General features: G+C 38.6%; 1 protein-coding gene across 1 annotated transcript in view; it reads left to right on the top strand.

The window, feature by feature from the left end:
* LOC136877585 (mitotic checkpoint serine/threonine-protein kinase BUB1) overlaps positions 1 to 14,677 on the top strand; it is a 402,777-nt gene that overhangs the window by 284,599 nt on the left and 103,501 nt on the right. Inside the window, exon 13 of the mRNA XM_067151742.2 lies at positions 10,708 to 10,883. Within this exon, the coding sequence (XP_067007843.2) occupies positions 10,708 to 10,883 (176 nt within the window). The remainder of the gene's footprint in view (positions 1 to 10,707; positions 10,884 to 14,677) is intronic.

The following is a 14,677-nucleotide window of genomic DNA, read 5'->3' as shown; positions in this document are numbered from 1 at the left end:
CTATGTTTAAAATATCGTGAAGATCATCACATTATCGTCCATTCTTTCAGTGTGTGTTCAATGTTAAATGGATAAGTCGAATACTTCACCACTGTTAAATTACTGCAGACAGTAAATACCCTGAAAATAAACTGCTCACTCGTTTCTTTTTCCGCTACTCGCTGCTATACAATGCTTATACAAGGGTCCTGGTCAGTATAAGCAATTCAATTAACTATTACAGATGTATACACAGGAGGCTTATACACGGTTTATTAGTGACGAATTACACATAAACAGTGTATAAACCTTGTATAAAATTTTTACACCATTCATTAGTAAAACTGATTGTTTCCTGAATGTCCTAAATTTTACCCTCCTCGCCCAAAATCAAGATTGCGGCACACTCTGCCAGGCGAGCTAGGAAGTAGAAATTGGGTAAAATTATTTGTTTTTAGCTGCCAACCGACAGAAAACTTCCAAGATTTTAAAATTTTTCACTTTTTATCCCCAAAGAATATTGAAATATGGAGGCAATTTTAATGACAGTGCAGACCAAAGAGGATAGAATAGAATAGAGATGAAACTCGATGATAAATTTCGGTACCAAGCCACTCGGCCCTAGTAGTTTCAGTCTTTCGTCAGAGATAGCGCCACAGTGCGCATTTTGTGCACTATCTTACCGCTATTATCAACAGATTCACAATTAAGTATTTATTTTCCACCTAGTCGATACAATGATTGCTTAAGGCAATTTTTAATGGTCAAAAGTGGTACATGTTTCGTATATTATCAACATCTTCAGCCACATAACACTGTTTAGATGAAAAATGTATAAAATTGACAAAGTAATGCTTTAGAGGAAGTGTCCTTAAAATTAACATTGTCAATCTTATGTTAATTTTAAGGACACTTCCTCTAAAGCATTACTTTGTCAATTTTATACATTTTTCATCTAAACAGTGTTATGTGGCTGAAGATGTTGATAATATACGAAACATGTACCACTTTTGACCATTAAAAATTGCCTTAAGCAATCATTGTATCGACTAGGTGGAAAATAAATACTTAATTGTGAATCTATTGAAGTGCGATACGGACCATGAAGCTGATTTTATGTAATTATCAACAGATAGCGCAGAGAAGCGACATCCGGGTTTGCTTACAGCTCCTGCCCCCTCCTCTCCTGCCAATGATAATAATGCAGTTCTACTACTTCCATGCCCAATACATTGTAATTCATATATTTTTATTTCCAAGTACTTACTATGTTGTAAGTAATGATCTGATACCCCTAGTTTGTATGGCATACTATGTTACTGAGAACATAACCACATACCTCAAAGCAGCTTTAACTTCAAATGAATGATTGACACATTAACACAAAGCTGATATTATAACAAATAAGAAATCCCTTCGAAAGTAAGACAGCAGAGCACACCATATGCAAGAGAATGGGGTATCACATCAATATCCAAGTACCATATGAAAATAAAAATAACAGAATTAAATGCACTGAGACAGGAAATATATAGAACTACATTAATAGAACCATTCAGCTTTCAGCCCCTGATGTGTACTCAAACAGGAAATACAGGATTTCAGGAGGACTGGTGAAGATATTTTTCAAATAAACAAGCACAAGGAACAAAGATTTACAGCACAACAACACAAATACTGAAGCACCACGGGAACTATTGATTAAAATTGATATTAGTTCGAACAAGGTTAATCGATTGGGTAAAGTTGAATTCGATGCAATCCAGCAATATTATCTCCACAGTGCTTGACGTTATGTGACTAATTAATTTGTTAATAATGTTATTTGTTTTACGTCCCACTAACTACTATTTTACGGTTTTTGGAGACGCCAATTAATTTGTTAGAAGGGCCCACTGATTGAGGTCAGACTTGAAATACTTGAAATACTTCACTTCGAGGCAAACTGCCTTTAATTATTAACATCGCTCATTTCATGCTTACTTGCGTGACATGTACAGAACCTGTATATAACTATTTACTCGTTATGAACAACCTCCAGCGCCATCTAAAAGGAGAGACTAAAACTACCTTAAGCTAGCTACAGATTGGAACCATAAACCCCATTAGACTTTCACCCCCCTGGTGCAGACCTTTGTTTCGAGGTATTTCATGGCTAAACAGTTACTCCTATCACGAAACGGATGGCACAATCTTCCTTCAATTTCGAGTGATCTACAATGTTGGACCTATGGTGTGTCGTCGTATCTCTCTTCCTTACATGTTAGATTTGTCTATTTCCCGATTATATCTACATTTTGCTCTTTGTACACGTATAATTCATAGTTCGAATCACTTATACGAAAGGCAGAATCGTCTAATTCTACACGAACATTGGCTGTCATATTGGCTGTAGCTGTCATATTAGTACCCAAAAGTAATGCACTGTGAGATAACCTTACCCAAATTTCACCCTATTCAACATTTCTAACTATTTTACATATAAATAGATGAGACAGAAGAAAATATCTTAATACCAGCCATTTAGACCGCTAAATGAGGCGTCGTATGGTACAGACTGTCCATCAATCAATATGATGTATCGTTTAGCAGCAGTTTATCTGTAAATTAAGGTTTGCAATACCGTATTGTAAACGTGGATATACTTTGTATGTCGATCTATATATATTCATTGAAGTCCATTTATAGCGATGTAGAAAGGGTGTGTTTGCCATTATAATTAATATTTTGCATCAATGATGACTCTCAGCAGGAGAGCGCCTGCAATTAATAATTTCGTTCTCAATTTGACTGGCAGAAGTCAAGGGAGCATGCAGTTTTGTTCAAAACTCTTCTAACAGATTGTGTTTTTGAGTAGGCAAGTGTGCCCGCCATTATAAACAAATTTACCCATCTAAAATGTGGCTGTCGTTAAGAAAAGTGGCCTGTCATTATAATAACAGCACAACCCAATTTTGACTGGCTGTAGGGAAGGTACCTGCTATTATAATAAAATCTCCTCAACTGTAATCTGTCTGGAAGTAGGAAAGGGTGCCTGCCATTGTAACGAAAACTCTCCAAAATCTATTGTGACCACGCAATAGGTAATGAGGCCACCTGTTATAATGGAAACTTACCTATTTGATTGTTAATGGTAGTAGGCAAGTGAGCCTGCCGTTATCATCACAACTCCTCAACTGGCACTTTACGTTGGAAACAATGTATGGGAACCTCCCCCTGTTCTTTCTGGACGACTCTAAGAGACATGCAATTTAAAAAAGCTTCACTGCATGTACAGTAATTTACTTCGATATTTGTATACAATATAGAATACCTTAGCGAAGCATGGGTACATTTGCTAGTTATCATATAAATATCATCTGAAAGTTGTATTATGTTATTTCTCAATTTTCAAATGTTGATGTTGTGTAACTATTATAAGAGCTTTATATTCCAAATATCCTTCATTGGTCTCTTATTCTTCTGAGTAGTGTTGACTCAGTTTGTCCCTGCTTTTTGACGTAATCATTGCCAAGGCACATCCAAATGGAACAAAATTGTCTGTAATAAAAGATTAGCTTGCTGGATAAAAATGAAATCTTATCTAGAGGACAAGAGAATAAGAATAAAACACGTCAATTAGGAGTGATTTACATTGAATGCAGAGGCCCTGGATATCTGTTTACACTTCCAACTGATCAACTGAGTCGGCAGACTGTTGAGCTGTCAAGCGAGCGAGCTGGTTGTGCATCAGGAAGGATTGAATGGGTGGAGTGTGTGGCATTGGAGGGGGGTTGTCCTGCCCACTTGTGTCCTTCATTGTTGTTGTTGTTGTTATTGTATCTTATGGCTAGCCCAGATTCCAATCCATCAGCTTTCTTGCATTCCAGTATAGTTGAGTGAGATTTCCTGAAATTCTGGCTGTCACATCAAGCTTGGTGCAATGTAGCAGGTGTTCCTTATCAATTTTGCTTCCAGGGTTATGGCAAAGTGTGCATTTTTCAGATCTCAGGATGTTGATTCGTTCCAGGTGAGCTGCCAGACAGTCGTGGTCAGTGTTAAGTCTGAAGAAGACTACAGCTTCTCTTCTTGGTTTTATTTTGTACTGATCCCATTTAGCATCAGTATCTTTCCATAATTTGGTTTCTGCTGTTTTCTTTGCCTTTTGTATTTTTCAGGATCCTTTTTGCTGACATAAAATCAGTCTGGCTGGCAGGTTGTAGTGTGGTACCTTTTTTGACTAATCTGTCTGCCTCTTCATTTACCTGTTATTCCAACATGAGAAGGAATCCACTGAAATGGGTTATGTTTGTGGAGTCTTTCGAGAGTTTTTATCATGCATAGAATTTCTTTCACTACCTTTATTTTTCAACATTATTTGACGAGATGGCTTGGATGGCTGTTTTTTAATCTCTAAGGAAAACAAATTTTTGCTGATCATTGTTTCTGCCTAATAAATGTTGTAGTGCATGGGAAATTGCTTTTATCTCTGCATCAAAGTTTGTTTTGTTTTGGCCTGCTGGGAAGTGGAGTGAGAAGAGAGATGAATGTATTCCTGCCCCAGTTCTATTTTCCTTGTCCTGTGAGCCATCTATATATATTTTTAGCCATTGATTGGACAGATATCTTTCTTCTATTGTACAGAGGGCCAGCTGTTTTAGATCATACTGCTGAAGTCTTTCTTGCAGGCCTGTTTGAACAAAGTAAGATCTGCAGTCACGTGTATTCAGTGGGGTTGACCGGCATACAGAGTGGTTGAAGTTTTATTTGCAGATTGCTCTTATTAATATATTCTTTGGCAAGACTCAAAGGATCTTTTTGGGTTATAAGATTGGGGCTAGTAACTTATTTTTTGGCCGAGGTCATTTGGGGTAGTCTTTGTAAGTTGGGATATGCGTTGGCTAATTGTTGTTTCATCTCTTCTTCTATTGGTAAATTGTGGGTATACAACTGTAAGGCAGTTACAGGTGTGGTTTTTATTGTGCTTGTTATGATTCGTAGGGCATTATTCTGACACCTCTCAAGGCAATTATGAATATTTGATTAGTAAGTACTTCACTGCCATATTTTATGATAGGTTTGATGCAAGTGTTGTAGGTTCTGTTAAGTGTCTTGAATGCTCTCCCAAGTAGCTCCTGCTATTCTCTTCAGCAATTTCATCCGTTTGTTTACCTTCTCCTCTACATGTTGTGTCTGGTCCAGTTCAACTTCTTGTTCACGATGATACCTAGGTACTTGGTGCCTTCACTTTTTGGAAGTTCCTGATCACTTAATTTTAGACTGAAAGAAGGATTGTGATGTCTCAAGGAGAGAAACTGATATACTATATTCGTAGTATTGCTTTCCGTTTTGTTATTTTTCAATCCAGTTTTTTAGTTTGGTTCATTCTGTGTTCAAGAAGCATTTGCTGATTTGGGCTCTTACGTGTTGTGGTCCAGATCATAAAATCATCTGCAAATGTGCTGATATTCACATCACTTACTTCCTTTATTGTTGTTGGAAGATTATTGATGTAATATTGAATAATGTTGTGCTTGATACAGCTCCTTGTGGAAGGCCTAGTTTTGATTGCTTGCACCCTGAAGTTTTGTTGTTGTAACAAACATTGATCATTCTTTGGGAAAGGAATCTTGAAAACCACTTTAACATGCATCCACTTACTTTGAATCTGATTAGTTTCCATAACAGCATGTTTTGCCATACAGTATCATAGGCTCCTTTAAAATCAATGAAAACTGCAAGAACACTTCCCCTTTTGTTAAAGGCTTCCTTTTCGTGTAAATCTCATTATTTTATGGGTTGTTCTTCTGATACAAGAGATTTTGTTTCCAAATACCAGTTGAGTATTTGTAATCATCGTTTCTAGAATTTTTATCAGAATGGAGGTAAGTGCTATAGGTCAGTACGAAACGACTTGATTTTTTGGCTTGCCTGGTTTTAGAATTGGAATTATAGTTGCTTTTGTCCAGTCATTTGGTAGGTTTTCATTTGATGTCCAAAATTTGTTGAATATGTGCAGCAGTATCTTAAAAGCAGATGGTCAAAGGTTTTTTATGAATTCTGGTAATATCTTGTCGGGTCCTGGTTGTTTCCTGACTTACGTGTTCTTTATCGCTAACATTTTCTCCCTTTCTCTTTCTGGGATATTGGATTGATAATTTGAATAACTGGTTTTATTATGCCATGTGTTCATTTAAACTGTTCTCCCTGTTCTGCTTTTGTGATATGTACATTTCTAATTTTCGAACGTATTCTTGTCATTACAGACCATAAATTTCATTTTATCCCCATTGACGGTTGACCTCTTACATTAATCCCAAAATCATATTTACAGTATTATCCTCTTAAGTCAGTACATTATCATGTTAAAGATGACTGTTAATTAAACATGTTTGAACTCTCTACGAGATTAAAAACGTTTAAATATTGCTTAAATTTCATAATGTAAAATGGAAGATGTTATCTTGTGTATAATCAGTGGACGCAGGTCAGGCAAGTGGGCAGTAGAACATAAATTAATGCAGGTAGCTTTATGTTCACATTCATTTCTAAGGAATTTTTAAATTCCGTTACAGATAATAGTTATTGACGGTTCCTCTCATGGGAACGCATCATCTGTAATTGAGACTTCCAACCTACTATAGACATCATAGATCACGAATCATAATTTTGAAAAACAAATAGTCTAAGCTTGAGGAAATTTCGGTTTATTTGTGACCTTGAGCTCAGCTGCAATGCACATAGTGGCTTCTGCTGGTCAAGCCATACATTTGGGGACTTACAGAAATAGACCTTCACAAAAATGAGTCTTTGAAATTTAGGTTGCACAGGTGACTACGGTTTTTATCAGTACACTTATATGTGAGCAGGTATGGCACTTACAAATAATATTTCATTTGTTTTTGAATAGTTCCTAAATTGGGTTTTGTTCTTTCATTTCTTTGTCCAAATAAGCAGTTATGTTTATGTTACCAATGTTAACAAGGTAAGAAGTTCTGAAGTAGTGGCCACTAAATGAGGCATGTGAAGAAAACTATGCTGTCATCAGATATGGTAATGGCAAGGGAGAGATAGTCAAGAGTAGTATCCCTCCAGGCATGATTTGGCAACGCTCACTGTGCAGTGCTGTCTAATAGATGCCGATCCACTTGAACTTGGTCGTGTGCTGTCGTGCAGCAGTTGAACTCTGTCATAGCACTGTTAAAGCTGGATTGCAAATGTGTTCAGCCTGATCTTATACAGTGTAAATCGTAAACAAATAAAATTACTTTAATAAAACAGACCACGGAGGGGCTGTCAGGATCAGATTTTCAGTATACACCAGGTAATTGAAAAATGCTACGGGAGGAATAGGCAATTATGTTTATGTTTCGTAGATCTAGAGAAAGCATGTGACAGGGTACCGAGGGAAAAGATGTTCACCATACTGGGGGACTGCGGAATTAAAGGTGGATTATTAAAATCAATCAAAGGCATTTATGTTGACAATTGGGCTTCAGTGAGAATTGATGGTAGAATGAGTTCTTGGTTTCAGGGTACTTACAGGGGTTAGACAAGGCTGTAATCTTTCACCTTTGCTGTTCGTAGTTTACATGGATCATCTGCTGAAAGGTATAATAAAAATAACAGAGGGATTCAGTTGCGTGGAAATGTAGTAAGCAGTCTGGCCTATGCTGACGACTTAGTCTTAATGGCAGATTGTGCCGAAAGCCTGCAGTCTAATATCTTGGAACTTGAAAATAGGTGCAATGAGTATGGTATGAAAATTAGCCTTTCGAAGGCTAAATTGATGTCAGTAGGTAAGAAATTCAACAGAATTGAATGTCAGATTGGTGATACAAAGCTAGAACATGCCGATAATTTCAAGTATTTAAGTTGTATGTTCTCGCAGGATGGTAATATAGTGAGATTGAATCAAGGTGAAGTAAAGCTAATGCAGTGAGTTAGCTTGCAGTTGCAATCAACAGTATTTTGTAAGAAGGAAGTCAGCTCCCAGATGAAACTATCTTTAGATTGGTCTGTTTTCAGACCAACTTTGCTTTATGGGAGCAAAAGCTGGGTGAACTCAGGATATCTTATAAGTTAGAAGTAACAGACATGAAAGTAGCGAGAATGATTGCTGGTACAAACAGGTAGGAACAATGGCAGGAGGGTACTTGGAATGAGGAGATAAATGCTAATTTAGGAATGAACTCGATGGATGAAGCTGTACGCATAAACCGGCTGCGGTGGTGGGGGTCATGTGAGGCGAATGGAGGAGGATAGGTTACACCTAGGAGTATAATGGACTATGTTATGGAGGGTAAGAGAAGTAGAGCGAGACTAAGATGACGATAGTTAGACTCAGTTTCTAACGATTTAAAGATAAGAGGTATAGAACTGAATAAGGCCAGAGCACTAGTTGCAAAAAAGGATTGTGGCAACGTTTTAGTATATTCACAGAGGTTTGCAGACTGAATGCTGAAAGGCATAACAGTCTATGATGATTATGTATGTAATAAAACCCAATCCAAAGTAATAATGGAATGTGAAGTATCTACCATATCTTCTGTGCTGGTGCATACAACCTGAACGACCTGTTAGCAACATTTATATGGCTACTTTCTGGGAAAACGTAAAATACCCATGGAAAAATGTTTTAGACGAGATATTAATTCAGACAATGCCCTCCCCAAAGAAAACTTAGTTTACTGAAACTTTTAATACACAATTTTTCAAATTTAAAATTACTTGTTGAAGTTTTTATATTTAACAATTGTTTGAAGTGGTGGTAATAATAATAATAATAATAATAATAATAATAATAATTTTTGTGAATAATAGTTATACCTTTGCAATCAGCACTCTTTCCTGAAGCTTGCAGTATAATACAGTATTTGTGATAAAATTGGAGGCAGTGGGAGAGAATGAACGGTCTTATGCTTCAAAATGGTGTGTTCACTCGGGCATTTCTACATCAAATACTAGATAACCTTGGGAATAGCATAATTTCTCTGACCCACCTGATTGAGTGGAAGCTTCTAGAAAACATTGCGCATTTAACTAAAATTACTAGGAGTTTTTTTTTTTAGTAAGGTCCGTTTGAAAATAAGTACACAGCGAAAGGTTATTTCAAAAAAGTAAATTTATTTTCAGAAAGTACATAATTCACTCTATTTTATGACATAGTTGCCAAGTTTGCTCAAACACTTACCTCGTAACCAATTTTGAAATACCCTCTTCATAGAAACTTGCCGCCTGCTCCGATAATCAAGAGTTCACTGCCGTTTTCACGTTACTGTCATCATTGTAATGGTTGCCACTGAGGTGATGTTCGAGGTGGAGGAACAGATGTTAATCGCTCGGCACAAGATCAGGACTGTAGAGTGGGTGGTCTAAAACTTCCCAGCCAAAACTGTCCAATAAATCGCGGGTCTGAACTGCAGTGTGAGGTCTTGCATCATTGTTGTGGAGAAGGACAATTCCCTTTGTCAGCATGCCGCGTGTTTTGGTTTGAATAGCTCTGCGTAGCTTTCTCGAGGTTTGGCAGTATCCTTCTGCATTGATAGTGATTCCTCGTTGCATGAACTCGACCAGCAAAACACCATGCCTATCCCAAAACACCGACGCCATGATTTTGCTCTGGGACAGAGTCTGTTTGGCCTTCACTTTTACAGGTGAGTGTGTGTGTCTCCATTCCATGCTCTGTTGCTTCGATTCGGGCGCGATATGCGAAACCCATGTTTAGTCTTCAGTTACGATCTGACTCAAGAAGCAGTCACCTTCTTCGTCATAACGAGTCAAGAACTTAATTGCACACTCAAATCTTTGGTTTTTGTGGTCCTCTGTTAGGAGTTTCGGGACCCAGTGGGAGCACAGTTTCCTAAACTTTAGGTGTTCAGAAACAATGTTGTAAAGCACTGATCTTGACACGTCAGGAAATTCGTTTGAGAGACCTGTTATTGTGAAGCATCTGTTCCCATGAATTTTCGCTTCAACTGAAGCCACCAAATCGTCTGTAATCAAAGAAGGGCGACCGGAGCAGTCCTCATCATGGACGTTGTCACAGCCATCTTTGAATTACTATAATCTATCAGCTGTTTCAATCTGTTTCAATGTAGATAACTTCAAACATTTGTAATAAAGTATTGATTAGGTGGAAATCTCATTCTTCATACTTGCATCTTTGAATTGTTGTACCCACTTATGCACTTCGCTTTCACTCATAACATTATCACCGTACACTTCGCAAATCTGTCGAATTTCTGCAGCCGACAGGTTCCTTGCCGACAAAAACCGTATCACTGACCGAACCTCGCACGCTGCGGGTGAGTTGATAGTCTTAAACATTTTGAAAGCACAGAACAAAACCGTACAGGTTAGCTACAGAGCTGAAACTGAGCACAGTTGTTCCCGAGGCATGCCGGTACACGACGCACGCGCTCGTTGTGACATGCGCACGAACTACTAGTGTCTACAACAAAACGGACCTTACTTAAAAAACAAGCTTCGTATTATCCTTTAAAACTGCTATAGTCCTTACTTCAAGAAAGAAATATTTATAGCATGTTGTGATTTACACACATGCATACAGAGAATGCAGCACTATTTACTTTGACTTGGGAAGGGTTATGAGATTCTTTAGATTTTTGGCTGCTGCACTCAAGACTCTGGAGCAAGAGAAATACCTATCCCTACGATGTAGATGGTCCCTATTAATTTAAGATTGTGTTCACCATGAGAGATTCATGTATTATTTCTCTATTTCAGGAAGTGAAGAATATAGGTTTTTTAGTGAGCCCCGTGGAAAATGGAATGGTATAATATTGAATGCAACGGAGATGAAGAGTGGTCGTGTAATTTCATTGAAAGTAAGCAAGCAAACTTGTTTGTGGGAATTTTATATCTCAGAAGAAATACAGCGGAGGCTTCGTTATCCAGCCCTTGTAAGCATTAAACCTATTTCACATATGCTTCATTTTATTTCTAATACAGTAATACAGTACAATGAGGGGGTGTTTTTTTGAAAGCCTTACTATAAAATTAGTTTTTCTGATATATATTACATTTATCAATAGTAAATCTTTGAGTTGTCTTTAGTTTAACTGTTGTATTTGTTACTGCTTGGATTAATTTAATTGTAGTTATTATTTAATATTCTATAGGCTAAGACAAAAAGAGTTGTTCAATTTTCTCTTTTTCTATTTCACGGAGCATTTCAGTTTGCTGTAAAATTTAATTTGAAATTATGCAAATTAAATATCAGTGTTTAGGAAACAGATGGAGAGCTGTGACTTCCCATGCAAGAATGCATTGATAGAGTACACATGAAGGAAAGACATGGGTCTGAAATTCTTGGCCACAGCCTTCATCAGTGGAGGATAGAATAATAATGGTAGTGGTCATTAATGACAAGTAGATGCTGTGCGAGAGAAGTGGGAGACTAACAGACAACAGAACGGAAAGAAAATAAGGGTGGTTATCTAATATTAAGTTTGGGTGCTTCCCTAGACCTGAGCACTAGCTGATGTCTGATCTCGGAGTGTGTGGGGACGTCAAATTGTGGGTAAATGTTTAAGGACTTTAACTGTGAAACAATCGTTAAACGTAGTTTGATGGTGCTGGGTGTGAATTGGGACAGGAGGATCCAGTTAGGGGTTTTGCAGGTACTGCGGTGATCACATATTTGTTTGGCTAGCGTGTTGGTACTTAAATGCCAATGTAGAAGGCTGGGCACAGTGTGCATTGAAGCTGGTAGATGACATTGAAGTGCAGTTGTGATGACCGTGTAAGGGGTAAGACTTGTTGGTATTGCTCTATATGTAAACGACAAGTCTTACAGCGGCTGTGTTCACCATAAAGAGCCCTAAGGTGGCTGGAGGTTTTTATGGTCTGTAGCGAGTTAGAATGTTTTTGAGGTTAGGAGGGTGCCTGAATGTGACTGTTGGGCTTTCTGGAATCAGAGTACGGGTGCAGAGTGAAGATGCTAGAAGACTGAATGCTTGTGCACTTCTAAAGTGATTGATTTTATGTAGACCAGGATGATATGTGGTTATGAAGGTTACAGGATTAGGTTGTTCAGGGAGTCTGGGGACAGAGTTCATGGCACGGGAGATCTGGTGATCAACCATTTGGGTAGGGTAACCCATAGTAGTAAAGGCCTTGTTATTGTACGAGGCACAGGCTCAAGAGGTTGAACAAATCCATTTTCCCCCAGATGGCAAGGGTGAATGTTTTGTGTGATGTGTTGTAATGGAGATTCTACTGATGGTTGGTGGGTTTGGTGTGTACAGAGGTGTCTATTCTACCATCCTGGAGGTGGAGGAAAGAGTCTAGTGAAGTAAGACGATTCAGACATCCTCCTAACCTGAAAAATGTGCCGTATAATCCCGAATACCACCCGCCAACGAATACGACCTGCACCCTAAATTTGAGACGGCAAAATACGGAAAAAATAAAATAACTTGCATACCTATTTAATTTTCTTCAAATATACCACAAATATAAATTTAAACAGCTTACAATTTAAAAAATCATAAATAAAATCGGCCCAATACTCAGATCATTCACAATTCACTGTCATCTGAAGTTTCACCGTAGGAACTTTCATCGCTGGCATCTTTCCACAAATAGTCATCCTCACTACCTTCCACTGAATTTGAAATTCCACATTTCTTAAAGCTTTTGGGCAATAGATCGTTGGGAATGCGCGCCCATGCGCTCTTGATCCAGCTGCATCTTAGTCCCACTTCAGGCCTCTTCACTTGCCCGGTTGGTGTTAAAACGCGTGATCACCATCAGACATCCATTCGGTGTACAACTGTTTCATTGCAGTTTTGAAAGGCCGGTTCACGCACACATCCAACGGCGGTAGAATAGAAGTGAGTCCTCTGGGAATTATCGCAAGATCGGTTTTTCCTTTCCTCATATCTTTTACGGCGTCAGTTTTATGTCCTTGGTAACTGTCCAACACAAGCATGTTTCGTTTTTGTAACAAAGCTCCCGGGGACGTTGCCAAATACACTTCACCCAGTCCTCGAGGAATGCACGGTCCATCCAGCCGGACTCGTGTTCTAACAATAACACCGGGCAGCAAGTTTCCTTTCAGAAGTGTTTTCCTTTTCAGAACCACATATGGAGGGAGTTTGGTTCCATCCGCTAATACGCACAACATTACTGTGCATCGTTGCTTTTCGTTACCACCTGTTCTAATCGTTACACTTCTAGAACCCTTCGTATCCACTATATTTTCCAATGGCATTTTGAAATACAGATGTCCGATCAGCATTTCCAATTTGCAACGGCAAATAAGAATTTTGCTTCCTCAAATGAATAATGTGACGCTGAAAGGCCGTTAATTTTTCTTCATACGCCCCAGGTGGACATTGTGAAATAGATGTAAGTCTCCAAATGCACAATCCCTTTCTCCGATAAAAGATTTGGATCCATCTGCGGCTTGCAGTAAAACCCTGTGTTTTGAGATCTCTGGTGCTTTCAATTGACACATTTCACAAAAAACACCATATCCTAACTCACGCTTTTCTATCGCAGATTTGCAGAACTGTTCTTCAATTTCTGGAAACGCTGCACTCCGCCCGCGAAATGCTCTGCGATCGCTGTTACTTTTTATAAGTTTCTTCTTCTTCCGCCAATCACGAATACACGATTCATCAATATCGTACTTTCTGCCAACGGCACGATTTCCGTATGTTTCAGCTTCATTTACAACTGCATGTTTATCACACACAGTAAATAAGCGCAGACACCGTTTTGAATCCATCGCTTATTATGGAGACAGCACTTTCACGGGACAGATACGGAACTCGAATGTGAGGGAGGTAGACTTCCGTAACCAGCAGTTTCGAGTCTCGCAAGGTACAATATCCCACGAGATCTATTCGCGCAGCCAGCATGCCAGCAACACTTCTGAAACAAATGACGAGCGAGCATTTGCAGCAGCGGCTTTCATATTTACTGCATATTTACCCGTATTCTTTGATTTATTGTATTTCATCACCTTACATTTCGCGTTTACATACCACTGTAACTGTATTGAGAAAATATCGATCTTGTTTTCTAGAATGCAACTGAAACTCAATAAGACCTGAATACCCGTTTACATGTGGTATATTGCGTACAGTAACCGTATTGAAATCTATTTCAATACTACATGTAAATGTAGTAAATATTTGCGAGAATGAACGGCTTGAATACGACCCGGACCCAAGATTTAGAACCAATATTTTGGGGAGAAAGGTGCAGATGGTATTCGGGATTATACGGTACTGATCACTGTGAACTGTAACAGCCTTCACCCATTCTGGCTCTTTTCCATGTGAACATAGCCACTGTAAGACCTGCAGTTTACATATACCAGACACAATTAGCAGCATCACCAAGCCTTACCCCATACATGATCATCATGACTGCACTTCATCCGACATCCAGGAGTTCATTATGTGTAGTCATCTACCAGCTTCAGTGCAAACTGTGCCCAGCTTTTTACATTGGTTTAGCTACTAACATGCTAGCCAAACACACACCTGACCACTGCAGTACCTGCAAAACCCTAAACATGGATCTTCCCTTCCCCATTCACACCCGGCACCATCAAATCATGTTTGATTGTTTCACCGTTAAAACCGTCAATCATTATGCGCACACACACACGCGCGCACACACACACACACACACACCTTTCCATCCAAAGTTGATTATCAACTGGTGCTTAGGTGTAGGG

The sequence above is a fragment of the Anabrus simplex genome, chromosome 7 (assembly GCF_040414725.1).
Source record: "Anabrus simplex isolate iqAnaSimp1 chromosome 7, ASM4041472v1, whole genome shotgun sequence".
Taxonomy (NCBI): Eukaryota; Metazoa; Arthropoda; class Insecta; order Orthoptera; family Tettigoniidae; genus Anabrus; species Anabrus simplex.
Note: the sequence above shows the minus strand (reverse complement) of the source record. Positions and strands in the feature narration are given on the sequence as shown.